At 43.3% G+C, this 27,951-nt stretch overlaps 2 protein-coding genes across 5 annotated transcripts; both read right to left on the bottom strand.

The window, feature by feature from the left end:
- Positions 1–954: 954 nt before the first annotated feature.
- si:ch211-63o20.7 (uncharacterized protein LOC566836 homolog) lies at positions 955–11,780 on the bottom strand. Of its 3 annotated transcripts, none has more exons than XM_036976318.1 (5): positions 11,577–11,780; positions 8,939–9,803; positions 4,498–4,738; positions 1,081–1,891; positions 955–974 (listed from the first exon to the last, which is right to left on the bottom strand). In XM_036976318.1, exons 2-4 carry the CDS (start codon positions 9,722–9,724, stop codon positions 1,653–1,655), a joined length of 1,266 nt encoding a protein of 421 aa, XP_036832213.1. In that variant the 5' UTR covers positions 9,725–9,803; positions 11,577–11,780; the 3' UTR covers positions 955–974; positions 1,081–1,652. The 3 variants fall into 3 exon arrangements, with proteins under 3 accessions (XP_036832213.1, XP_036832214.1, XP_036832212.1); XM_036976319.1 differs by having other exon boundaries at positions 962–982; XM_036976317.1 differs by lacking the exon at positions 955–974 and adding an exon at positions 1,012–1,046.
- Positions 11,781–19,281: 7,501 nt separating this feature from the next.
- Positions 19,282–24,644, bottom strand: LOC110522626 (oocyte zinc finger protein XlCOF6). 2 transcript variants are annotated; one of them, XM_021601088.2, is made up of 4 exons: positions 24,273–24,644; positions 23,478–23,709; positions 20,857–21,016; positions 19,282–20,675 (listed from the first exon to the last, which is right to left on the bottom strand). In XM_021601088.2, the coding sequence occupies exons 1-4, from the start codon at positions 24,579–24,581 to the stop codon at positions 19,379–19,381; spliced, it is 1,998 nt and encodes a 665-aa protein (XP_021456763.2). In that variant the 5' UTR covers positions 24,582–24,644; the 3' UTR covers positions 19,282–19,378. The 2 variants fall into 2 exon arrangements, with proteins under 2 accessions (XP_021456763.2, XP_021456764.2); XM_021601089.2 differs by lacking the exon at positions 24,273–24,644 and adding an exon at positions 23,855–24,014.
- Positions 24,645–27,951: the final 3,307 nt, after the last annotated feature.

The raw sequence follows: 27,951 nt of genomic DNA, 5'->3' as shown, positions 1-27,951 counted from the left end.
CAATGCAGATAATTGGGCCGACCAACCAGGCTGAGGTAGTATGTACATGAATGTATAGTTAAAGTGACTATGCATATATGATAAACAGAGAGAAGCAGCAGCGTAAAAAGAGGGGTTGGGAGGAGGCACACAATGCAAATAGTCTGGGTAGCCATTTGATTACCTGTTCAGGAGTCTTATGGCTTGGGGGTAAAAACTGTTGAGAAGCCTTTTTGTCCTAGACTTGGCACTCCGGTACCGCTTGCCATGCGGTAGTAGAGAGAACCGTCTATGACTGGGGTGGCTGGGGTCTTTGACAATTTTTAGGGCCTACAGGTGAGCCAAGCTTGTAGCATCATACCAAAGAAGAGGCTGTAATCGCTGCCAAAGGTGTTTCAACAAAGTACTGAGTAAAGGGTCAGAATACTTATGTAAATGTGATATTTCAAATTCTAAAAACCTGTTTCTGCTCTGTCATTATGGTATATTGTGTGCAGATTGATGAGGGAAAAAAACCAATTTAATCCATTTTAGAATAAGGCTGTAACGTAACAAAATGTGGGAAAAGTCAAGGGGTCTGAACACTTTCCGAATGTACTGTATATACAAACATATCTCAAATTCACAAATGAACTGAGCATCATATTGATTGAAGACACTACTGACCGACTCAAACTCCATAAATATGTATTTATTAAATCACATTCCCTTAAAATAAAATGTTACAGTTTAATTCATGTATATACATCAAGTGGTATCTTCAAGCACATTCCATGATGAATGAAATAATAAATATTAGGTGCAAACCATTCCTGACCACAACGTAGGCCTATAGGCTAGCGAACCAAACTGTTTGTAGCATCGAAGACAAAAACACCACTCACCCACCTACCTACCTACCTCACTCACCTACCTACCTACCTACCTACCTACCTCACCCACCCACCCACCTACCTCACCCACCCACCCACCCACCTACCTCACTCACTCACTCACTCACCCACTCACCCACTCACCCACTCACTCACCCACCCACTCACTCACCCACTCACTCACCCACTCACTCACTCACCCACCCACCTACCTCACCTACCTACCTACCTCACTCACTCGATATATTGATGTGCCTAAAGAACAGTAAGCTTCCCTCAGAGTCAGAAGAGTAGGGCCCGGTTTTCCCAAAAGCATATTTAAGGCTAGGTACAGAACCACGGGTTCCGATGTAGCAGTAGTTGTTCCTGGTGACTTGGTGCGTGCATGGTGCTGGCAAGTCAGCACACGTTTCTTTTGACCATTAGATGGCTAGAGCATTGGGTCACCAAGGTTGTGGGTTATATTTCTGTAGGGACCACATACAACTGAATATATAGATAAGAAGAAGAGAAGCATCAGTGGTTAGCATGGTACGGACAGGTGGCAACGTTTAACGCCATCATGGTCCCTCACACTAGTAGAGAAGACTGACTATGAGTGTTCAGCACATTGGATATAGAAGCTCTGTCACCAGCTCTGCATCCCAATATGCACCCCATTCCCCATCTAGGGCACTTACTATGATCAGGGTCCAATATCCCTGTAACAATACACTACTTTTAACTAAAACCCTAAAGGGTCCTGGTCTAAAGTAGTGCACTATATAGGGAATAGGGTTATCCTTTGGGACGCAAACCCCGTCACAGTGCGTCCTCCTCCATGGCAGAGCGGACCCTGTCTTCCAGCTGGGCGGCGGTGGGCCGGGCGTCAGGGTCTGAGGCCAGCATGTCCAGTAGCAGGGTGCAGACAGCCTGGCCAGGAGGGGGCGGTAGAGGGGGGGCGCGGCGGGACTTCATGGGGATGCACACCTGGAGGTCTGGGTTCTCACACAACGCCTCGCCCAGTGGCATCAGCCAGCGAGCCTTACACACATACGCACCTGTAGGGAAACATACTGTATATCAGTACTAACACCTTTAAGGAGTCTGTTTCCCAGTCAAAGGAAGATACTTTGATGATATTTTGTGACGTTTTTTTGTTCATTTTAGACTTCGGCGACGGGATTTTTCCCCGGGATGTTCAGGCACACCATTTTCTTTTCTTTTCTGGGAGGCAAGTTCGGAGCCGGAGTCTACGCCCCAAACATCGGAGTTAGATGTAAAATGCGCAACTAAGATCAAAAATAACTCAAGGAATCTGTCATTACTTTTGAGATCTTAGATTAATTTGTACAATTGGGGCATTATAAATGGAGGTGGGGAAGGAAGGTATTATAATGGAGGTGGGGAAGGAAGGCATTTTAAAGGAGGTGGGGAAGGAAGGTATTATAATGGAGGTGGGGAAGGAAGATATTATAATGGAGGTGGGGAAGGAAGATATTATAATGGAGGTGGGGAAGGAAGGTATTATAATGGAGGTGGGGAAGGAAGATATTATAATGGAGGTGGGGAAGGAAGGTATTATAATGGAGGTGGGGAAGGAAGGTATTATAATGGAGGTGGGGAAGGAAGACATTATAATGGAGGTGGGGAAGGAAGGTATTATAATGGAGGTGGGGAAGGAAGGTATTATAATGGAGGTGGGGAAGGAAGACATTATAATGGAGGTGGGGAAGGAAGGTATTATAAATGGAGGTGGGGAAGGAAGGCATTATAATGGAGGGGGGAAGGAAGGCATTATAATGGAGGTGGGGAAGGAAGGTATTATAATGGATGTGGGGAAGGAAGACATTATAATGGAGGTGGGGAAGGAAGGTATTATAAACGGAGGTGGGGAAGGAAGGTATTATAATGGAGGTGGGGAAGGAAGACATTATAATGGAGGTGGGGAAGGAAGACATTATAATGGAGGTGGGGAAGGAAGGTATTATAAACGGAGGTGGGGAAGGAAGGTATTATAATGGAGGTGGGGAAGGAAGGTATTATAATGGAGGTGGGGAAGGAAGACATTATAATGGAGGTGGGGAAGGAAGGCATTATAAATGGAGGTGGGGAAGGAAGATATTATAATGGAGGTGGGGAAGGAAGGCATTATAAATGGAGGTGGGGAAGGAAGGCATTATAAATGGAGGTGGGGAAGGAAGGCATTTTAAAGGAGGTGGGGAAGGAAGGTATTATAAATGGAGGTGGGGAAGGAAGGTATTATAATGGAGGTGGGGAAGGAAGGTATTATAATGGAGGTGGGGAAGGAAGGTATTATAATGGAGGTGGGGAAGGAAGGCATTATAATGGAGGTGGGGAAGGAAGGTATTATAATGGAGGTGGGGAAGGAAGGTATTATAATGGAGGTGGGGAAGGAAGGCATTATAAATGGAGGTGGGGAAGGAAGGTATTTTAAAGGAGGTGGGGAAGGAAGGTATTATAAATGGAGGTGGGGAAGGAAGGTTTTATAATGGAGGTGGGGAAGGAAGACATAAAGGAGGTGGGGAAGGAAGGCATTTTAAAGGAGGTGGGGAAGGAAGGCATTTTAATGGAGGTGGGGAAGGAAGGTATTATAAAGGAGGTGGGGAAGGAAGGCATTTTAAAGGAGGTGGGGAAGGAAGGCATTTTAAAGGAGGTCGGGAAGGAAGGTATTATAAAGGAGGTGGGGAAGGAAGGCATTTTAAAGGAGGTGGGGAAGGAAGGCATTATAAAGGAGGTGGGGAAGGAAGGTATTATAAATGGAGGTGGGGAAGGAAGATATTATAATGGAGGTGGGGAAGGAAGGCATTTTAAAGGAGGTGGGAAAGCAAATCATTTTATTGTAAACCTGTAGCAGTGTTTTCCTCCAACAGAGCTGCTCGTGGACACCAGACATTTTAGAGAATTAAATCTGACAGTCTGTATTATACTGCTTCATCATTCTCCGACTCTGAAGAGCCAAAATGAAACTGCCGAGCATTCATATTCAAGGGTTAGCGTAACTAACCCCTCTGAATCTTTTCACAGATAGTCAACATAGATTTGTTTTCCATAGGCCGCCACAGGCCGAGACAACACAAACACACCCTCCCTACCCCTGTTGTTCCTGTGTGGAGCCCTCCCTCCAACTCACCCAGTTGTTCCTGTGTGGAGCTCTCCCTCCAACTCACCCAGTTGTTCCTGTGTGGAGCCCTCCCTCCAACTCACCCAGTTGTTCCTGTGTGGAGCCCTCCCTCCAACTCACCCAGTTGTTCCTGTGTGGAGCCCTCCCTCCAACTCACCCAGTTGTTCCTGTGTGGAGCCCTCCCTCCAACTCACCCAGTTGTTTCTGTGTGGAGCCGTCCCTCCCTCTAACTCACCCAGTTGTTTCTGTGTGGAGCCCTCCCTCCAACTCACCCAGTTGTTCCTGTGTGGAGCCCTCCCTCCCTCCAACTCACCCAGTTGTTCCTGTGTGGAGCCCTCCCTCCCTCCAACTCACCCAGTTGTTCCTGTGTGGAGCCCTCCCTCCCTCCAACTCACCTATTTGTTCCTGTGTGGAGCCCTCCCTCCCTCCAACTCACCCAGTTGTTTCTGTGTGGAGCCCTCCCTCCCTCCAACTCACCCAGTTGTTTCTGTGTGGAGCCCTCCCTCCCTCCCTCCAACTCACCCAGTTGTTCCTGTGTGGAGCCCTCCTCCAGGAAGGTGAGTCTCTCCAGGACGGCCCAGAACATCACCCCCAGGGAGAAGATGTCTGCCTGGGCTGTGTAGGTGAGGCCACCCCACACCTCTGGAGCCATGTAGAAGTCAGAGCCACACGTAGAGGAGAAGTGCTGTCTGGTCAGACTGGTGTCTCCTTCCGTCCCCTGGCCCCCCTCAACGCTCATCTTACTCAGGCCAAAGTCAGCCACCTAAAAGAAGATAGTGTGGAAAGGAAGATTGAAGAAGGTGAAGAAGGTGAATATTGTTACAGTATCAAGCTGAGGATTTAAATTAACTGTCTGTGTTTGGCTGTTAAAACCCTTTCACCCTTTTAGTAGACAAAATGAAAGAAATGTTCTATGTACTTTTCAGTTGGGACCGTGGTTACACTGGTGTTCAGTACAACGGTGTTATAATGGGGCCGGAGGAGATTGTGTCACCTGTGTCCCTATATGTAGGACCCTACATGTAATGGGGCCGGAGGGGATGGCTGCCGTTTTACGGGCTCCTAACCAACTGTATTATTTAGTGTTTTTTTTTTTTACTGCGTTGTTTCTAATTTATTTTGTACATAAATGTTGCTGCTAACATATCTTATGACCGAAATAAGCTTCTGGATATCAGAACAGCGATTACTCACCTCAAACTGGACAAAGATTTTTTCCTTTAAATGAGTCCGACGCAAAGGATATACTGCTCTCCGGAGACAAGGCCCAAATACACGGTCATTCGCGTCAAGAAAAGGCGGAGATACAGAGGGAGAATGACGGGGTGCCTTGTGAGGATTCGGAGGCGAGTGAGTAAATCACCACAACCATCGATTCTATTGGCCAACGTGCACTCACTGGATGATCTATGGTCGAGACTATCCTACCAATGGGACATTAAAAACTGTAATATCTTAAGTTTCACCGGGTCGTAGCTGAATGAAGATATAGCGCTGGCTGGGTTTCCGTGTTGTCATAGCTGAATCAGAATAAGTTAGGTAACATTGATAAATAAGAAGTTTTATTTACTTTCATAATATGCTTATGTGGGGAAAGTCACTTGGGGCCCTGAGAGGGGAGAGGTCAGGGCTGTCTTCATATGTGAGTGTATATGTTAAACCATATGAAGGGCTCCACAATGTCTGTACTCCAGTCACTCCCTCCTTTTCCCATTGGGGGGAGGAGTACAGCAGTGTCTGGAACCATTGTATGTCCCCTCTGATGTTGAAACTTATCTTGACCTAGTATATGACCTGGAGGCTCACTCCTCTCAGAGTTTGTCCAGGGGTGGGTTGTATTTGAGTTGGGAATATCTAGAATTGACAATTGATATATGCCATTGGATGAGGTAATGTTTTGGTAATATGAAGTACCAAGAATGAGATTAGAACCTCATTTAGGAGACCAAACTGAATGATCATTTATAGCTAATGCTGTCTGGCTATGGGATACTCCTCTCTCAAGTAAAAGTATTTCTTTGTGAACAGTTCCTATTATCTGTGGTTTGTCATGTCGACTAGGGGGTGGATCTTTGCTATAAAAGACCTCAGTTGCCATTATGTTGACTCTCTCAGAATTCATTTATAGACACTGAATTGATCTGAGAGTCACAGGGCTATGGTGAAGCTCATATTATTAAAAGATGAAGTTTAAAGTATAACTCTGACTTGTGTGTGGTTTGTAAACTCTCCTTTCACTTAGTAATACAGGAAATTACCATGACAGTGCATCAGCAGGACAGAGTGTGCAATGTCTAATATTAAAAAAGCCTTGAGGTACTGCTCGCCTGAGGTAGTGTATCTACCAAGAGAGTTCTCATCTATATTATTCGGAGCAGTCTATTTACCACCACAAACCGATGCTGGCACTAAGACCACACTCAACCAGCTGTATAAGGCCATAAGCAAACAAGAAAATGCTCATCCAGAAGCAGTGCTCCTAGTGGCCGGGGACGTTACTGCAGGTAAACTTAAATCCGTTTTACCTCATTTCTACCAGCATGTCACATGTGCAACCAGAGAGAGAGAGAAGAAAAAAATAATAATTATTATTTTTTTTTTTTAAATGAAAAAAAATAATAAAAAACTCCAGACCACCTTTACTCCAAAGAGACGCAGACAAAGCTCTCCCTCCATTTGGAAAATCTCACCATAATTCCATCCTCCTGATTCCTGCATACAAGCAAAAACTACAGCATGAAGTACCAGTGACTTTCTCAATACGGAAGTGGTCAGATGACGCGAATGCTACGCTACAGGACTGTTTTGCTAGCACAGACTGGAATATGTTCCGGGATTCATCCAACGGCATGGAGTATACCCCCTCAGTCACTATCTTCATCAATAAGTGCATTGACAGCCTCTGGGGTGGCGCAGTGGTTAAGGGCTCTGTCGTAACCGGCCGCGACCGGGAGGTCCGTGGGGCGACGCACAATTGGCCTAGCGTCGTCCGGGTTAGGGAGGGTTTGGCCGGTAGGGATATCCTTGTCTCATCGTGCACTAGCGACTCCTGTGGCGGGCCGGGCGCAATGCGCGCTACCCAAGGTTCCCAGGTGCGCAGCGTTTCCTCCGACACATTGGTGCGGCTGGCTTCCGGGTTGGATGCGCGCTGTGTTAAGAAGCAGTGCGGCTTGGTTGGGTTGTGTATCGGAGGACTTTCAACCTTCGTCTCTCCCGAGCCCGTACGGGGGTTGTAGCGATGAGACAAGATAGTAGCTATCAAAACAATTGGATACCACGAAATTGGGGAGAAAAGGGGGTAAAAATTCAAAATTAAATAACTAAATAAGTGCATCGACGACGTCATTCCCCACAGTGATCGTACGTACATATCCCAACCAGAAGTTAAAGGCTAGACCTGCCACTTTCAAGGAGCGGAACACTAATCCGGACACATAAGAAATCCCGCTATATCCTTAGATCAACTACCAAACAGTCATAGCATCAAAACAAGACTAAGATTGAATCCTACCACACCGGCTCTGATGCTCACCGAATGTGGCAGGGCTTGCAAACTATTACGGACTACTATTACGGACGTAATCTCTATCGCACTCCACACTGCCCTTTCCCACCTGGAAAAAGGAACACTTAAGTCAGAATGCTGTTCTTTGACTACAGCTCAGCGTTCAACACCATAGTGCAAACAAAGCTCATCACTAAGCTAAGGACCATGGGACTAAACACCTCCCTCTTCAACTAGATCCTGGACTTCCTGACGGGCCGCCCTCAGGCGGTAAGAGTAGGCAAGAACACATCCGCAATGCTGATCCTCAACGCATCCTCAGGGATGCGTGCTTAGTCGTCTCCTGTATTCCCCGTTCACCCACGACTGCGTGGCCAGGCACAACTCCAACACCATCATTAAGTTTGCTGACGACAACAGTGGTAGGCCTGATCACCAACAACGATGAGACAGCCTATAGGGAGGTGGTCAGAGACCTGGCAGTGTGGTGCCAGGATAACAATCTCTCCCTCAATGTGATCAAGACAAAGGAGATGATAGTGGACTACAGGAAAAGGAAGGTCCAACAGGCCCCTGTTAACATCGACAGGGCTGAAGTGGAGCGGGTCGAGAGTTAAGTTCCTTGGTGTCCACATCACCAACAAACTATCATGGTCCAAACACACCAAGACAGTCGTGAAGAGCGCACGACATCACCTTTCCCCCCTCAGGAGACTGAAAAGATTTGGCATGGGTCCCCAGATCCTCAAAATGTTATACAGCTGCACCATCACCGCCCGGTATATTGCAAACTGCTCGGCGTCTGACCGTAAGGTGCAACAGAGGGTAACGAGTACAGCCTATCACTTGGGCCAAGCTTCCTGCCATCCAGGATCTATATACTAGGCGGTGTCAGAGGAAGGCCCAAAAAAAGGTATAGGACTCCAGTCACCCAAATCATAGACTGTGCTCTCTGCTACCGCATGGAAAGGAGTACCGGAGCGCCAAGTCTAGGTCTAAAAGGCTCCTGAACAGCTTCTTAACTGGTGAACAATTAATCAAATGGCCACAGGACTAATTACATTGACCCCCCCTTTGTTTTTACACTGCTGCTACTCACTGTTTATTATCTATGCAGTCACTTTACCTCTACCTACATGTACATATTACCTCAACTAACCTGTACCCCCGCACATTGACTCAGTACCGGTACCCAAAGGTTTATATATATTTATATTTTATTTTTTACTTTAGTTTATTTAGTAAATATTTTCTTAAGTATATTTCTTTAACTGCATTGTTGTTGGTTAAGGCCTTGTGAGTAAGCACGGTAAGGTGCTTAAGGTAACCTGGTAAGGTAACCTGTTGTATTCGGTTACACTGAAGTGTTCAGTTGGGACCGTGGTTACACTGAAGTGTTCATCTTCTTACCACAGACACACCCCCCTTTCCCTTCCCTTTGAATTTTGGTGCACCTACCTTGATGAGAGGCCCGTTACGCGTGAGACAGACAAGCACGTTATCTGGCTTCAGGTCTCTGTGTACGATGCGGAGGCGGTGGAGGAAGGCCATGGCTGAGCTTAGCTGCTGGACCACGCCGTGGTTTCTCTGGCTTTCTGGAGGTCTGGACAACAGGTAGTGGTTCAGGTCTCCCCCATCACAGTACTCCATCACCAGCCACAGGGCCAAGCAGCGCTTGGGACCACGGTTGTCCTTCTCTCCTGTGGGGGCTGGTCTCTTTCTGGGCCTGGAGAGGCCAGAAATTTTCCTCACAGGCGTTTTGGACATGGATAAGTCAGAGTTAGTTGATTCCTGGGATTTGGACCTGAAGAAGTCTGACTCGGAGTTAGTTCTCAATCTGCTCTTGGTTCTGAAGAGACCACCTGAGTTAGTTCTGTTCTTAGTTTTTGACCGGGAGGAGTCTGACTTAGTCCTTTTCTCCTCCTGGCTCTGCTTTATCCCCACCACGCTCCCTTTTAGGGCGCTCTCCACCAGGTCCAGAGGCAGCCTGCCTGGCCTGAGGGGCTGCAGGGTCTTGGGTCCGGTCTGCAGCAGGCAGCCATGGAGGGCGATGACATTGGGATGGTTCTTGGCCGTGGTTCTCATAGCCCACAGCTCCTGGAGGTAAAGCTCGATGCACTCTGGGCTACTGCAGGGCAGGCGTTTTATGGCAACCCGCTCGCCTGTTTTAGCCATGTGGCCCTCGAAGACCACCCCGTAACTGCCCCGTCCGACCTCCCTCTCAAGGGTGTACAACTCCTCCATCTTCTGACTCACTATATAAACAGTAACTTGGATTGTTCTTAGATTCTTGATTTGAAGTCAGTGTTTGAGTTTACCATGTCTGCAAAATGACAAAAATATTGTTAGCTAGTTGTAGCTATCATGAAATTGATGAGACGTGATATGATCTCAGTCTTTCCTGTTTGAGCAAATAAACTTAGCAACAGGTAGCTCTCGAAAACACAAAGGTGCTTCCAGCATACACCCTTTTGGGTTATCAGCTGATTGTATGGAGGGCAGCTGGGACCATGTGAACTACAATCCCACTACAATTAGAAACGTTAATAATCCTCACTTGCAATACGTTTTTAGAAACATCTGGAAGTTAACAGTGAAAAGAATCTTTCAAATACAAAAGACACAGTTAAATGTATATAGTTAAGCAAAGTGGCATCCTGGTTGCACCCGAAATAATTTTCAAAACATGATACGAAACTTCGTCCCCAATTATGCTTAATTTGGCAGAATCTCAATGGCATTTTCTTGATTCCTTGCATCCATCATTTCCTCCTTGTCAAAATCCATTGGATGAGAAGGCCAGAGGTCCCTCCCCTGTGACCTTCTCCTCCAATGGATTTTGAGAAGAAGACGAGAAAAGAGGATACGAGGAGTTTACAATTGAGATCTTCCCAGAGTCACTAAGTGGGGAAAGTCTAAACGGTATCCTTGGGACATCCCAACTCTTGATGTCACCCCAATGAAGTTGAAATGTGAAACGGTTTAGGTTAGGTAAGGGTTATGGCTAAGGTTAGGGTAGGAGTTAAGGTTAGGATGTCCCAAGGATTCCGGATAGCACTAACCCTAAGAAGGCGCTGCATGATCATTCAGATATCTGCATTTGCCGTGCAGCATTTACAGTGTTATGTCCTCTGCAGAAGTCAGGGCATTCATACTTCTTGTGCTTCTACGGGCAGAGCTTTTGTGAAGGAAGTTGTCAAGGAAGTAAGTTAACTACCGTTAACCAAACATGTCACATGTGGAGCCCTCTGCATTGTGCAACCAGAATACAACTTTACTAAACTGTGAACATTAACTGTATATTTTGAATTTGAAACATTATTTATCGCGTATATGAATGTTAAAGTTATAAATGTTTCCAAAACTGTATCGAGTAAAAGGCGTATTTGCGTTTAGACAGAGGATTTTGTGAATAGCCCAAAGGCCTGTAGATGGAGTTAGTCATTTCATCTTAAGACTTGGTATTCAACTGGTTACACAATCGGATCTCCCGTGGACCGTTCATAAATACATCTTATATTCAGCTGCAAATGCGTCGATTTAATGGTGAAAAACAACAGGGAAAGTATACGCACCCGTTCTTTATGAAACAATGTCCCACCACCAATGCTAGTAGAGTGTCTGCACTACAATGCCTTTAGATGACAACATGAAAATGTATGCACGAAAATGTAACGTTATGCACTCACATTGACTAACATTTACCATCTATTTGAATGGGCAAATGTTAGCTACCTAGAAGCCCGCGATAATTATCTAATGTATCTAACTTGTCAACGTGTTGTTTGCTAACAGGCATTAACAGTAGCTAAATAAGTTAGCTAACTAGATAACGTTAGCTAAGATTTTGTCAATTTGACTGACTATAGTAAAATGTGGGTACCTAGCTAGTTGAGACCTTAACAATAGTAATGTACTTCCAACTGACTTTCACTTTTCACAAATACATTTACCAGATTTGCATATTTAAATCGCTTGTCTTGGTAACGGTAACAACCGAGCGTCTTTCTCGTTTGAGTTACCGTTGGCTAACTGGTTAGCTTGCTAAACGTATCGAGACATTTTAATTTAGTTACATTAAGTAAATTACACTTACCCCCATAGAGTTCATTTAGATTTTTTCACTAAAAGTTCATTATAACTATGTGTATCTGTTAATTTGACTAACAGTTGAATCTGAAACGGACACCAACATCTTCAAGTCAAATGAAAACAAAGATGGATTTGCAGAACTTTCGTCTCCCCTTTGGAACGTCCCGCTCTTAGACAAACGTGCGCTGTGATAGGCTACAGAACCATACGTAACGACAACGTTTACGTGTATCATTGGCCAATCAACGAAGATGCATGTTTGATATAATTCGAAATGTCCAATGACGGAACGTTTCATATAATTTAATCAAAATGGCGGATAAATGAAGATAGTTCACTCAGGCAGTGTTTGCTGTTGAAATAAAAGTGTAAATTGCGGTCTACTTAACTGGGTGTCTCCCAGATACACCAATGCAATCAATAGCAGCTGGGTAGTCTACTTTGTTCATTGACTGTCAGTAGCCACGTTTCCATCCAGTTTTTTATGCGAGTAAAGTCATACTGTCTACAAAAAAATAATCACGATATCTGTGATGGAAACAGGTCGTTTCGGTACAATTTTATATATGCCGACAGATAATTTATTCACTCTGCTCTGAAATCGCAGTAGATAGCCACTCTCGTTTGAGTGTGCCAGAGCGCAGAATAACTCATTCATTTACAAACACCAGTTGAACATGGCCGGTGTCAGTAAACATCGGCAAAAAAAGCGCAATTAAATTGTTGCAAGCGTCACATTTAGCCATCAACGCTCTGGATTGGCATGAAAACAGCCTAACCGGCTCTGCTAGGGCGAGTAAAACGGTCAGAATCATTTGTGTCTGTAAGTAGCTAGCAAGTTAGCCGGGGTGCTTGACCGCAGTTGTGAGGTCAGAATACTCGGATCAACCCTACGCCTCAGCCAGGGAATTCAGTGTGCCCTCTGAAGGGTCCAAGAATTTATGAATGGACAATCTGACCATGCTGAATTTACAGCCAGATGGCACTCTGGCACTCCAGATTTAATTTAGGAACACACCCTACATGGTGGGATCTTTTTGTGTCAATAAAATTAATTATGCAATAAATGGTGGAGGCTTTTTTTGCCAAAGTTTACTGACATCGGCCATATTCAACAGGTGTTGAGCGTTTGTAAATTCATCAGTTATTCTGCAGTCTGGCACGCTCAGGTGAGAGTGCTCTGAAATCGGAGTAGATAGCCAGAATGAATACACGAAAACCCTTGGAGTCAGACGAGGATATGGTGTGTGGTCCTCCCACTATGACTCAGGAAACCATGCAGTTTATTAGGCTAGAGATGAAATCAATTGTGAATTTCAGTGGTAAAAGTGCAAATAATATATACTTAATGCGATGTTGGACAGTAGTTAGGCTACACCTAATGGAAACAAATGATTTTTTACTTGAAATGATTATTACATATTTACTTGTGTTACTCAAACACGATTTAATTCAAAATTATAATTAGAAATCATGTAAGATTGATGAAATGTATTTAAGTATTCATGTTTCTAACAACTCAAATACCTCAAAAAATGAATCAATGACTCCTTTCCAATGGAATATCAGGGATCTTAATCATGGTGACATGATGATCGATGCTTTGGCTGCCGTTTGACTAATACAAATAATCTGTCTCCTTTGTCCATAATCTCATGATGTAGTAGTAGTCTGCACCAGCACTGTATCTGCTATCTGTTAGCTGGAGCTCACTACATCATCACTCACATTACCTGACACCCTAGACCTACTTTAATTTGCATACCACCCCATCCATTGAAGATGCAATCGCCATCACACTGCACACTCCCCTATTCCATCTGGACAAGAATAAATACCTACATAAGAATGCTGTTCCTTTGACTATAGCTCAGCCTTCAACACCATAGTACCCTCCAAGCTCATCATTAAACTCGGGGCCCTGGGTCTGAACCCCGCCCTGTGCAACTGGGTCCTGGACTTCCTGACGGGCCGCACCCAGGTGGTGAAGGTAGGACACGACACCATTACGCAGATGCGCAACACAACCTCCAACTCAATCATGAAGTTTGCAGACAATAGGAGTAGGCATGATTACCAGTTTACAGGGAGGTGAGCTCCCTGGCGGACTGGTGCCAGGAAAATAACCTCTCCCTCAACGTCAACAAAACAAAGAAGCCGATTGTGTACTTCAGACAGCAGAGGGAGCACGCCCCTATCCACATCCATGGGACCACAGTGAAGAAGGTGAAAATGTTCCTCGGCGTACACATCACTGACATGGTCCACTGACATAGTGTGGTGAAGGTGGCGCAACAGCACCTCTTCAACCTCAGGAGGCTGAAGAAATTCGGCTTGGCCCCTAAGACCCTCAAACTTTTACAGATGTACAATTGAGAGCATCCTGTCGGGCTGTATCACATCCTGGTATGGCAACTGCACCTCCAGCAACCGCAGGGCTCTCCAGAAGGTGGTGCGGTCTGCCCAACGCATCACCGGGTGCACACTACCTGTCCTCCAGGAAACATACAGCACCCGATGTCACAGGAAAGCCAAAAAGATCATCAAGGCCATCAACCACCCGAGCCACGTTCACCCCGCTACCATCCAGAAGGAGAGGTCAGTACAGGTGCATCAAAGCTGGGACGGAGAGACTGAAAAACAGCTTCTATCTCAAGGCCATCAGACTTGTTAGATAGCCATAACTAGCCGGCTTCCACCCGGTTACTCAGCCCTGCACCTTAGAGGCTGCCGCCCTATGTACAGTTGATGTCGGAAGTTTACATACACTTAGGTTGGAGTAATTCAAACTAGTTTGTCAACCACTCCACAAATTTCTTGTTAACAAACTATAGTTTTGACAAGTCGGCTAGGACATCTACTTTGTGCATGACACAAGTCATTTTTCCAACAATTGTTTACAGCCAGATTATTTCACTTATAATTCGCTGTATCACAATTCCAGTGGGTCAGAAGTTTACATACACTAAGTTGACTGTGCCTTTAAACAGCTTGGAAAATTCCAGAAAATTGTGCAAATCAATCCCAGAGCAACAGCAAAGGACCTTGTGAAGATGCTGGAGGAAACGGGTACAAAAGTATCTATATCCACAGTAAAACAAGTCCTATTACGACATAACCTGAAAGGCCGCTCAGCAAGGAAGAAGCCACTGCTCCAAAACCGCCATAAAAAAGCCAGACTACAGTTTGCAACTGCACATGGGGACAAAGAATGTACTTTTTGGAGAAATGTCCTCTGGTCTGAAAACAAAATTAGAACTGTTTGGCCATAATGGCCATCATTATGTTTTGAGGAAAAAGGGGGAGGCTTGCAAGCCGAAGAACACCATCCCAACCGTGAAGCACGGGGGTGGCAGCATCATGTTGTGGGGGTGCTTTGCTGCAGGAGGGACTGGTGCACTTCACAAAATAGATGGCATCACAAGGAAGGAAAATTGTGTGGATATATTGAAGAGACATCTCAAGACATCAGTCAGGAAGTTAAAAGCTTGGTCGCAAATGGGTCTTCCAAATGGACAATAACCCCAAGCATACTTCCAAAGTTGTGGAAAAAATTTCTTAAGGACAACAAAGTCAAGGTATTGGAGTGGCCATCACAAAGCCCTGACCTCCATCCTATAGAAAATGTGTAGGCAGAACTGAAAAAGCGTGTGCGAGCAAGGAGGCCTACAAACCTGACTCAGTTACACCAGCTCTGTCAGGAGAAATGGGCCAAAATTCACCCAACTTATTGTGGGAAGCTTGTGGAAGGCTACCCGAAACGTTTGACCCAAGTTAAACAATTTAAAGGCAATGCGACCAAATACTAATTGCGTGTATGTAAACTTCTGACCTACTGGGAATGTGATGAAAGAAATAAAAGCTGAAATAAATCATTCAACTATTATTCTGACATTTCACATTATTAAAATAAAGTGGTGATCCTAACTGACTGAAAACTGGGGATTTTTACGAGGATTAAATGTCAGGAATTGTGAAAAACTGTGTTTAAATTTATTTGGCTAAGGTGTATGTAAACTTCCGACTTCCACTGTGCATAGACATGGAATCACTGGGCACTTTGTTTACATACTGTTTTACTAATTTCATATGCATGTACTATATTTAGTTAATGGCACTCCGACATTGCTCATCCCAACATTTATATATTTCTTAATTCCATTCTTTTACTTTTAGATGTGTGTATTGTTAAGATACTACTGCACTGTTGGAGCTAGGAACACAAGCATTTCGCTACACCCGCAATAACATCTGCTAATTGTGTATGTGACCAATAAAATTATATTTGATTTAATATGGTGTCAAATCCGATTCAAAAGTCGAACGAGCACTAGATGGTGCGCATGAGCACGATGAAACATTGCATAACGTAACACAGAAAAGTCAAAAAGGGTTTGAATACTTTATGAATGCACTGCATGTCTCAAGAGAAAATCATTTGCCCTTATTAAACTTCCCAGCTCATTTTCGATCAATAGATGTCGAATTTAACTTGTTTTGACGGCTATAAGTAAGCAATAAAAGACCAGAGGTGGTGTGGTATACGGCCAATATACCACGGCCAATGGCTGTTCTTAGGACACAGCCCTTAGCCGTGGTAGGCCAACATCTCATTTCAGGGAAATGTCCACAATGGAACTGACATTAGTTCTGTGAGCTTACCACTACGCAGCTGAGCTGTTGTAGCTCCTAGATGTTTTCACTTCACAATAACAGCACTTAGTTGACCGGGGCAGCTCTAGCAAGGATAGACATTTGACCATCTGACTTGTTGGAAAGGTGGCATCCTATGACGGTGCCACGTTGAAAGTCACTGAGCTCTTCGGTACAGGCCATTCTACTGCCAATGTTTGTCTATGGAGATTGCATGGCGGTGTGCTCCTTGATTCTATACACCTGCCTGAAACAGGTGTGGCTAAAATAGCCAAATCCACATACTTTGTATATATAGTGTATTTCTGTATTTCATTTCCTATACATTTGCAAAAATTTCTAAAAAACATTTTTCCCCTCGTCATTATGGGGAATTGTGTGTAGATGTGTGTACATTTTGAATTCCGGCTGTAACAATGTGGACTGTAAATCATTGGACGGTGACATGCATATCTGACTTCCTTTACTCGCAAAATAAAAGGTTAGATGATAACCTGGTTACAAAAAGATCCCACCATGTCAAACTGGACAACTCATCTGTCAGCATTCATAAAATTGTACCATCATCTGTTGTGATTATTTTTATTTTACATATATTTTTACATATTACTATAATACATGACTGTGGATGGAAACATGGTTTATGACTGAGATGTGTCCCACCTACATTATTAAGATGAATGCACTGTCACCCTGGATAAGAGGCTGCTCAATCCCTAAAATAATATGCTGCCAGAGAGCTCAAGACATGCTGATGGTGATTTTAATACGGAGTGGCTTGGAGAAGAGACACAAGAACAAAATACACAGATGCTAATTTGTTTATTTATTTAAATACAGAATGTTTGCATTTAAAGCCGAAGCAACTATGCTAGGGGTAAAAATCACAAATTCTATCATTTGATTTCACTGCTATTTGAGAGCCAACAACAAAAATCAAATAAAAAAAAACATTGATCTCATCTAGATAAAAGTAAAAAGGTCAAATATTTTATTTTTTTTTATCATAAAGACCTGGTTACCGGATGACATTGGAAAATGAGCTCGTCTATTGATTGATAATGAGTAGACGATCAATCAACAGACTCCTAACAATATGAAGAAGGTCTCCAATTAAAAGCAGCAGGATCAATACATTTACAAGGACATTGTGATGGGAGCTAGCCACTGCACGGTTTGGTCTGGTGCTAAACGACTACCAAGCCCGACACAGAATGGAGTCCAGTCATGACAATAGACACTCAAAGCAGATTTAAAAAAAAATGTACACAGATTATTTCCCTTAAAATAGCAAGGTTTCCATCCAATTGGAGACAGAATTTAAATGCGAATATTCTAAAACAAATCTGCATAAAAACAATCTTCATATTTTTACAATCTGAGATGAGTTTCTATAAATGTACTTGAGGATAAAAGGATGTGCATGATGGACACAGTGCACATACGAATACCCCCCCCCCCCCCCCCCCAAAAAAAAAAAAAACAAGTTAAATGGGATTCCATCTTCTTTTCAACTCTGCTGACTATAGTGAATGCGCCCACTCTGGTCTTGGCACGTCTGCACTAACCTCCAGCTCACAGATACAGTCCATTCAAAAATACACTGCTCAAATAAATAAAAGGGAACACTTAAACAACACAATGTAACTCCAAGTCAATCACACTTCTGTGACATCAAAACTGTCCACTTAGGAAGCAACACTGATTGACCATAAATGTCACATGCTGTTGTGCAAATGGAATAGACAACAGGTGGAAATTATAGGCAATTAGCAAGACACCCCCAATAAAGGAGTGGTTCTTACAGGTGGTGACCACAGACCACTTCTCAGTTCCTATGCTTCCTGGCTGATGTTTTGGTCACTTTTGAATGCTGGCGGTGCTTTCACTCTAGTGGTAGCATGAGACGGAGTCTACAACTGTGCTGTGGCAAGAAGGTTTGATGTGTCTGTCAGCGTAGTGTCCAGAGCATGGAGGCACTACCAGGAGACAGGCCAGTACATCAGGAGACGTGGAGGAGGCCGTAGGAGGGCAACAACCCAGCAGCAGGACCGCTATCTCCGCCTTTGTGCAAGGAGGAGCACTGCCAGAGCCCTGCAAAATGACCTCCGGCAAGCCACAAATGTGCATGTGTCTGCTCAAACGGTCAGAAACAGACTCCATGAGGGTGGTATGAGGGCCCGATGTCCACAGGTGGGGGTTGTGCTTACAGCCCAACACCGTGCAGGACGTTTGGCATTTGCCAGAGAACATCAAGATTGGCAAATTCGCCACTGGTGCCCTGTGCTCTTCACAGATGAAAGCAGGTTCACACTGAGCACGTGACAGATGTGACAGAGTCTGGAGACGCCGTGGAGAACATTCTGCTGCCTGCAACATCCTCCAGCATGACCGGTTTGGCGGTGGGTCAGTCATGGTATGGGGTGGTATTTCTTTGGGGGGGCCGCACAGCCCGAGATGAGATCCTCAGACCCCTTGTGAGACCATATGCTGGTGCAGTTGGCCCTGGGTTCCTCCTAATGCAAGACAATGCTAGACCTCATGTGGCTGGAGTGTGTCAGCAGTTCCTGCAAGAGGAAGGCATTGATGCTATGGACTAGTCCTCCCGTTCCCCAGACCTGAATCCAATTGAGCACATCTGGGACATCATGTCTCGCTCCATCCACCAGTCTGCACCACAGACTGCCCAGGAGTTGGCGGATGCTTTAGTCCAGGTCTGGGAGGAGATCCCTCAGGAGACCATCCGCCACCTTATCAGGAGCATGCCCAGGCGTTGTAGGGAGGTCATACAGGCACGTGGAGGCCACACACACTACTGAGCCTCATTTTGACTTGTTTTAAGGACATTACATCAAAGTTGAATCAGCCTGTAGTGTGGTTTTCCACTTTAATTTTGAGTGTGACTCCAAATCCAGACCTCCATGGGTTGATACATTTGATTTCCATTGATAATTTGTGTGATTTTGTTGTCAGCACATTCAACTATGCAATGAAAAAAGTATTCAATAAGAACATTTCATTCATCCAGATCTAGGATGTGTTATTTTAGTGTTCCCTTTATTTTTTTGAGCAGTGTATATTGCTCATTGACAGGGTGACAATTATCTAGTTGTGACGCTAGATTACTACCGTTTAGCATAAGCACTGCGCAGACTACTGCTTAGCAGAAGCACTGCACTTGTGGAGTTTCAGATTCTGTCTATTTGCATAGGCCTTCCCACAGATGTCACACACGAATGGTTTGACACCCGTGTGCACATGCCGCTCGTGATATTTCAGATGACTCGACTGGGTGAACCTTTTCCCACATTGATCACACTCAAACGGTTTCTCCCCTGTGTGAATGAGCATGTGAGCTTTAAGAGTAGGATTGCTAAAGAAACCTTTCCCACAAACGCTACATTGACATGGTTTCTTCCCCGTGTGAGTGACCATGTGATTTTTTAGGGTATAACGTCTTGGAAAGACTTCCCCACAAATCTCACACTTGAAAGAAGGCTTTTCATCGCCGTCCGTGTGCGTGTTTAGTTTATGTATGGTTAGGGTTCCGGACTGGGTAAAACTCTTCCCACAAAGGTCACAGTGGTATAGTTTCTCACCTGTGTGCGTTATCTCGTGTCTTTTGCAATTACCCGAAGAGTGAAACTTCTTGCCACAAACGTCACAGGAAAAGGGTTTTTCTTCCTTGTGTCTCCTCATGTGTTTATACAGATGGTCTCTTTTGGCGAAACATTTGCCACACACGTCGCAGACGAAGCGTTTCTCTGGCGTTTCTCCAGGGTGGCTGGCCACCATGTGCTTTCTGAGAGCGTGTCCATTGTTGAAAGGTTGGCCACATACAGTACAGCTATGATCCTTCTCTTTATGAGTCATCATGTGGGTTTTTAAGGACACGCCGGTGAAGAACGTTTTGCCGCATGTCTCACAGCAATACTTCCTCTCCCCGGAGTGTGTTCCCTGGTGATAAGACAATCCTTCTCTGGTCTTTAAGACCTTTGGGCAGGAAGAGCAGCTGAACGTCCTCTGCTTTACAATGCACTTGTGCCTTTCCCCTACAAACTTTTTTTCACAAACCGCGCACGTGACCGTTTTCTCCGTTTTGTGACGTTTCTTGTGCGACTGCAAAGTACATTTCTGGCGAAACACCGCGTCGCAATCGGTACAACTGAAGGTGTTCTCCTGGTGTTTAATGGAATGTTTTGCTAGCTGCTTCGCCAGATTAAAACCTTTCGCACAATGAGAGCATCTGTAAGATTTTGTATGGGACTGAAGGTGTCTCGTCAGATACCATTTCTCCTTGAAACATTTTCCACAGTGGGAACAGATGAGGGGCCCCTGGTGGGTACAGATGAGGGGCCCCTGGTGGGCGGCGTCTGCAGAATCTCCACATTGGACATCTTGATCATCTCCATCCCTACCTGCGTCTTGTTTGTCTGGGTCCGAAGCAGATCTAGGTTGAAGAGAAAAAAAGTTAAGACAAGAGGATTCTAATATCCCATAACTCTTTGCATTAAAGAGGAAGAATTATTATTTTTTTAAATCAAAAAAAGGGAGCTATGCTAGTTAGCAACAGTGCTTAATGTGTTTATTTTCAAAAAACTACCATATGGAATTATTAGGGTTGTCCTAACCTGGGTATCTTCAACCTAGATGCAGATGGTGCCTGAGGGTCAAGGTCATCACCCTGGCTGGTATCAACCTCAGGGAGCCATTCCTCATCTGATGAAGGTGAGGGCAAGGGGGCAAGGCCAGGGTAATCCTCCTGACTATCAGACTCAGAAGATCCCTCGTCTGTAAAACAGAGAAGATCATTGTGGTTGTTGCTGTGCGGAAGAAAAATCGGAGATGTAACTGGTTTCAGGAAACTAGGCATTTGGCTCGCGTCACTACTTCACAGGAGAGGCATTTGAATGCAAATAAATGTTATTTTTTAATCAAAAAATGTGTTCTGAATATTTCTGGAATATATTAACTTTCATTTGCCTTAGTAACAAACTTGTATGCCATCTGTAAATACAATTGTTATATTAGAAGCCTAGATGGTTTAGTCACAGAAAAAGAGAGGAACCTTCCCGCTAGCCATACTTGGCTGAGATAATGGATTTGGCTGGACATGCCGAGAGATGAGTTCTGATTGGTCTGCCATGTAGCACACTTGTGTCTATAACATGAGTTGGTCAGTATGTGTAGGTACTCCTTTCGAGCGCAGCTTTTAAAAAAAAAGATATCACGTGGTAGAACTCTTCACTTTCTGAAGGACCGAGTTTTGAAATCAGTGGAATTAGGAGTGTGATAGCTACGGAGATGCAGAAAATTTCTGGCGTTTGATTGCAAATATGCAGACGGAGTCAAAAAGAGAACACATAGAATGCCGTTGTATAACCTGTCTCTGGATTACATCTTCAAACATGGTGACAGAGAGGGAGAAGTTTCCATCCATGTATACGGGGGTAAGATAGTCTAGCTAGCTACATTTTCATATATGTTTTATCTTTGCCGCAAAGTTGTTTTCATTTCAAGTTAAAGCGTACTGTTAGCTAGCTAACGTTACAAATAATATTACTACACGATTATACATGTATCTATCTATAAGACATTTGCATAGCTAGATATAGCCTAATGTTAGCTAGCTAGCTAATATTGAACTTAGTTGGTTAGATACCCGCAGATTCATGCAGGGTAGCAACGTCACGAGTTGGGATTGTGGTTCATTGTTTAGCTAGCTAGCTACATGTCTAAACAAACAACAACAACAAAAAAGACTCCACCATGCAAGTAATCATTTCACCACACCTTCTGTATCCTGTACAAGTGACAAATAAACTTTTATTTGATATAGCATGTGTTTACCATAGAACATCATGTAGAACATGATCTGCACCAAAGTCAAATGAGGCTCTAACGTTTGTCTCATTGGCCCGTGTCCAAAGTTCTAAAATTCTCCAGTAGAACGCTTTGCTTTTATTTCGTCGCACTCACAAACGTAAGCTGTGTTCTGTAATTGGCTCACCATTAACCAGTAAGTAATGATATTGTTGTGAGTTTATTTTCCGGTAATAATGAAGACACATGAGCTAAAGCGAAGATGTCGTCAGCTATGTGATATGGTCATTGTTTGAACTGGCTAGCCAGCTAACTAACAAGCTAGAAACGAACCAAAATATTGTTTAGAATGTTGCCTGGTTTGATAGATTGACATATACTGAATTTTTAAATGGGTGGTTTATGTGTGTTAAAATACACTAGTTATGCTATTTTGGATCACCAGGCAGGTGATGTCATGCAGCCTGTAGCTTTTGTGTTTATACTTATTCATAAACGACAAGTTTGATTTCAGACAACAATAGAATGTTCATGATGTCACTGCTACAACTGTCAATAGACAGCCTTCAGTCAATCTTTGGTTGTTTAGTACATGGCCTCACATGTGAATCCTTAAAGAGATGGGTGGGGCTAAGGCTTAAGAGGGTGTGAACAATGCTGAATGGGTGTAGACAAAGAGGACCTCTCCAGTACATTCAAGGGCCATTTTCTCAAAAGTGAGATTACAAATTTATCAACTTTCAAAGCAGGATTACTTTCCCATTGTTCCTCAACTGTAGTGTATGATATACCATTTTCTAGCTCTGAGTCTCTACTTTTATACAATGTCTCTACTTTTATACAATGTACAAATTTTACTACATAAGCCGTTCGGTCACAAATTATTTAACTGTAGCAATAAAAATATGTACACAATGTTGTAATATAATTGATGTTACACAGGAATAGGAAACTGTACATCCATAGAGTTAAATAGACGACTCTAAATGCATAAAAACCAGTTTTGGCATGGACACTGCCATTAAGGGCTTCCACCATTTTAAAGTAGTCAACTGGGTGGGACTTCCTATGGTTATGGAATCGTGATCCTTCCTTTCGGGTCATCAGGAAGGATCAGCCAATGAATTATACTCGTGAACAAACATTCCATAACTGCAGGTTCCAGGAAAATCACCAACCTTGGCTTTATACCCATTTAAACAACAAAATCCTGGTGTCAGTAAATTCAGGCTGTAACAATAAAATGTGGCTACGGTCAATGAGTGTGAAAACTTTCTTAAGGCAAAGCGATCTCTCTATCATTCTCTATGCGCTTCCCCATGCTCTCACAGTCTCTGTGATGGGACAGATACAACTTTAACTTTCTCTTATGGGAACATCCACAACCATAAATGAACAATCAATGTAAAAACAACTACAAATGACTCACCCTTTACGGCTCCTTTTTGAGTCGCAACTGCTTCTCTAATATCTCCTGGACAGATTATAATTACACGTGATTTTACTTCTGGGTCAAGCAAGTTTACTGCTTCTCCACCACTTGTGCCTTCTCCACCAGTCTTCTCCACGGCTCTCACCTCCATCTCGTCCACAGTCACCAGTAATGATATTTTCTCCATCGAGCTTTTACTCAACACTTCCATGAATGACGCAAACTTTATCTGAAAGATTAATAATAACAACAATTGACTGAATTACTGACACCGTCACTGACCATTCAAAACACACACTCACTGCCTGCCTCGTTTCTAACACATCTGAATAAATATATTCCAGGGCTATCCAACTCTGTTCCTGGAGACTTACCCTCATGTAGGTTTTCGTTTCAACCCCAGTTGTAACTCACATGATAATCCGGAGCGCTAGATTAAGGTTGGAGCGAAAACCCCACAGGACGGTAGTGGTTCAGGAACAGGGTTAGAGAGCCCTGTTATAGGTTAACGTTAGCTAGCTAAATGTAAAAAAAAAAAAAAAAATTGATCCATAGAGAATGACAGAGGCCTCTAGTAGCCAAAAGGACGATTTAGCATGGGCAGCGACATTTAAGGATTCCACCATGTAGTGGAACTGCGTGGGGTTTCCTATGGGTTGTGGCCTCAGCCTCAATGGCGCTGCCCATGCAGTCACAAACCCTAGTATGGCAGATATATATAAAAATGAGTCTTCTATCCATCTCTACGGTTTGATCACAGATAATTGGTTTGATGGTGCACTTCTCACTCACTTTGTTGGTTATATTCACACGCTCCATTTCTCTCTTCAGGGAACGATTGTCTTTATTCTCCAAAACAGCAGCACACACGTCGAGAAGTCGCCCCATCTCGCTAACTGTTGATTCAACTAATAACCCCATGATTTGGGATAACTGTGTCTGAAATATATCTGTGCTCGACATGACTGCTAGCAAGTTATCTCCGAAATAGCCTACTTTGAAAATATGTAGTTTGCTTCTTTTCCGCTGTCTAATGTTTCCGGCCTTACGCTGTATTATTGTCCGAAATGAAACGCAATTGAGAAGAAATGTTCCTACCATTTTCCCGTAACATTGGGTGTATTCACTAGGAACCAACCGAAACGACGGGGGACCTACCTGAATTAGTCCAGTAGAAACTCATTTTCGTTGCAAAACGTATATTACTAATCATTGCAGCCCTGGTGAACATGTTGTATCTAGAATTAGGATACGCTCCTATCAGTGGCGTGTAATTTGTTAGATAATTAAACATACACATTAGTCATAAGTGTTTCAAACTAATACCGTGATGTATTGAAAAATACACATATTGTGAGCTGACAAAAATGAAGACAATGGTGTTGTTCACAGTGTTACCAAAGCCGGATGTCAGCCGCGGATAAATGTGGTTGTCTTTATATTCTCATACTTCAAACGTAGACCTTTTGTTATGATGCTGCCACAGTTAAAACTAGAGTTCTTCATTGTAACAATTACGAAGTGGACAACCTGCCTCTGTTTTGGATAAAGCTGAGGGATATGGGCCTTGAGAAATGTAACCACTCTCAAATTCATAGACAGAGCTATGGATGCAAAGACTGACCATCCATGATATCAAAATGATAGTTTAAACCATGTTTTGAAGCTAACATAGTGTTTGTTTTGGGGCGGCAGGGTAGCCTAGTGGTTAGAGCGATGGACTAGCAACCGGAAGGTTTCAAATTCAAACCTCTGAGCTGACAAGGTACAAATCTGTTGTTCTGCCCCTGAACAGGCAGTTCACCCACTGTTCCTAGGCCGTCATTGAAAATAAGTATTTGTTCTTAACTGACTTGCCTAGTTAAATAAATTTAAAAAATAATTACATTGTTTACAAACATTGGAGTGAAACAAGCTTTTTGGTTCGATCTGCTGGGGTACATGAGATGAGCTAAGCTCATGAAGCATTTATACAATATTCTATTGTATAAATATCATACAATAGAATATATCATGAATTTATAAATCCCAAAATACATGTAGAGACTAAGGATTCTAGCTTTAAATTAGCATAGAAAATATTGTAAACTGCATTATTTTTGGGTCCAACTGTTCTCCACTGTTAGCATTGACCCCGGGGCGGCCTAAATCATTCCTCTAGTCCAGTCTCCAGATGATAATCTCAGTGATTAATAACAGTGATCTGTCATACAGTTTCCAGTTATTAATAATTCCAGGATTAGATTGTCTCTAGAGCATAATGGGCGGCAGGGTAGCCCATTAGTGTTGGACTAGTAACTGGAATCTGTCGTTCTGCCCCTGAACAGGCAGTTAACCCACTGTTCCTAGACCGTCATTGACAATAAGAATTTGTTCTTAACTGACTTGCCTAGTTAAATAAAATGTTTCCCAGACACAGATTAGTCCAGAGCAGGACTAAAAGTTGTTCTCAATATAATATTTGATTTTAATTCAGGACTACTCTGCGTCTGGGAAACCGACCCAACAGGTCTACCAGGGACAGAGTATTTATTGTAATGATCTACATTTTTTTTAGTGGGTACTTTACAAAACAGCATTTTAGAAGAGTGTTTTGCTTTTAGAATAACGCAGTTATTATGTCACACTTGAAGAAAAACGTCAGTCTGGTACATCAATGAGGTGCTTTTGGGCGCTGCAGTAGGTTTTCTGATTGAATCAATATTCAATTTGGCTGAAAAGAAAACAAAGAATGCACAAGTTTGAAAAGAAGAGATGCTGCACCACAAGCAATTGTTTTTTTCAACATCAATGGCTGATAGGTTGAGTGTGTGTGTGTGTGTGTGTGTGTGTGTGTGCGCGCGCACTTACGCATGTGAGTGTGTTTGGGTGTGTGAGGCTCAGACCCTGCATTGAGAGGAGAAGATATCTGTCATTGGTATGTGAAATATGATTATGGAATATGGAGGGCCTCTCCTGATAGGTTTCACTGGTTTTTATCTATCTTCTACAGATAATGAACTATATTTATGATCAGAGGCTTACTGGTAAGAGTTATAGCTCACAGACATCTGCATACACATACAGTGGAAGAATAGTGAGTATTATTAATATCAATACAAAATGCTTATGATATATTGTCATGACTTTTAGGAACTACTGGTGTGGGCAAAAATGGAAGTCCTTCAGCTAGTTCTGTAGAGCATTCAGGCCTCTAAATACATGGTGTGTGTGTGTGTGTGTGTGGTAGATGGGAAACGGGAGGTTGTAAACTACATAATGACTCCAACAACAGTAAGTGCTTTAATCGCCATGTGTTTTGTAACTGAATGGTGCTTCTGTGAGGTTGCTGTTGTGTTGCTAATTATCACGTAGCTCTTGTAATTATCTCTAATTGGGGTCAAAGCCTCTCGTTTAGTTCTAAAGCGTGTGTGTGCGTGCGCGTGTGTGCATGTGTGTGTGTTTGTCTGTGTCTCTGTGTGTGTGTGTGCGTTCGTATGTGTGTGTCAGCACCTCTCAGAGAGAGAGAGAGAGACATTCTCCACAGCATTTCAGTTCCATGCTCCATTTAATAGAAGACAGTTGTCATGAATCATTATTTGTTTCTCGACTGGAGCCGAGCTGTTATTGAAGTCCACAGTCTTCTCTTTCTCACAGTATCCTTATCTTTTAAAGCTTAGCGAACAGGAAATGAAATGACATGTCAATACATCTGTCTCCTGGGTTGACCCATGCTGACCTTTGGTTAGTCCACAGTTAAGAGTTTCTTCATGCCTTAAATTGCACCAACAAGGAACTTTTAAAAGGAAATATGTGGGGAGCTGGTACATCTATGATTCACATAAAGTATTTCATACAAAATATGAATGACATATACACATTCAAACTTCCACCCAGCTACTCTCAATAACCCACTCAACACATTATTTCTCCTCGATTCTTTGGTTCAGGGATGGCTCCAGACATAAGCAATTGCTCAGGGGCCCCCTGCCACAAGCAGATTGACATAAAGTGTAGTCAACTTTGATCTTAGGGCAGACATAATATGGTTGGTTTAGAACAAATCTGATTGGTTATTAAAAAGGTCGATGGGCGGAGTTTAACAGATGCACAATGGCAGGGGTTTGAAGTGAGAATCTTGAAAATAAAACTTTGAGGTAGTGTTTTACATTTTTTTTTAATTAATAATTGTTGTGTTACGGTAGTTAGACAAATGTGACAATATCTCTTAGATACAACTGGTCTGTTGACTTGAAGCAAAGTGTAAAATGTAGCAAGCTAGCAGCGACATGCTAAACTAGTCAGTGCAAGTTCTTAGCCTCTTAGCTACTCATGTTGAATGAATAAATAGAGCTAGCTGGCTAGGTCTCAAATATACAAGTAAGTCAGCTAACATTTGCTTTATTGAAATGTTAAGTTGAATAAGGTTCATGAACTTAAATAAAATAAGTAATGGACAGCTATGCTGCCGCTGGGGCAGCAAAGTTAAATG

This window comes from Oncorhynchus mykiss, chromosome 4, assembly GCF_013265735.2.
Source record: "Oncorhynchus mykiss isolate Arlee chromosome 4, USDA_OmykA_1.1, whole genome shotgun sequence".
In the NCBI taxonomy this organism is placed as follows: Eukaryota; Metazoa; Chordata; class Actinopteri; order Salmoniformes; family Salmonidae; genus Oncorhynchus; species Oncorhynchus mykiss.
The sequence above is the reverse complement of the archived record's forward strand: the minus strand, read 5'-3'. Positions and strand labels throughout refer to the sequence as shown.

Coding starts and splice junctions, on each gene's coding strand:
- si:ch211-63o20.7 (XM_036976318.1), bottom strand. CDS start 9,724: ATGGAGGAGTTGTACACCCTTGAGAGGGAGGTCGGACGGGGCAGTTAC. Junction 4,739..8,938: donor GTAACGGGCCTCTCATCAAG/GTAGGTGCACCA, acceptor ATCTTCTTTTAG/GTGGCTGACTTTGGCCTGAG. Junction 1,892..4,497: donor CTCCACACAGGAACAACTGG/GTGAGTTGGAGG, acceptor GTTTCCCTACAG/GTGCGTATGTGTGTAAGGCT.
- LOC110522626 (XM_021601088.2), bottom strand. CDS start 24,581: ATGGTAGGAACATTTCTTCTCAATTGCGTTTCATTTCGGACAATAATA. Junction 23,710..24,272: donor GTGTGAATATAACCAACAAA/GTGAGTGAGAAG, acceptor TTAATCTTTCAG/ATAAAGTTTGCGTCATTCAT. Junction 21,017..23,477: donor TCAAAAAGGAGCCGTAAAGG/GTGAGTCATTTG, acceptor TCTGTTTTACAG/ACGAGGGATCTTCTGAGTCT.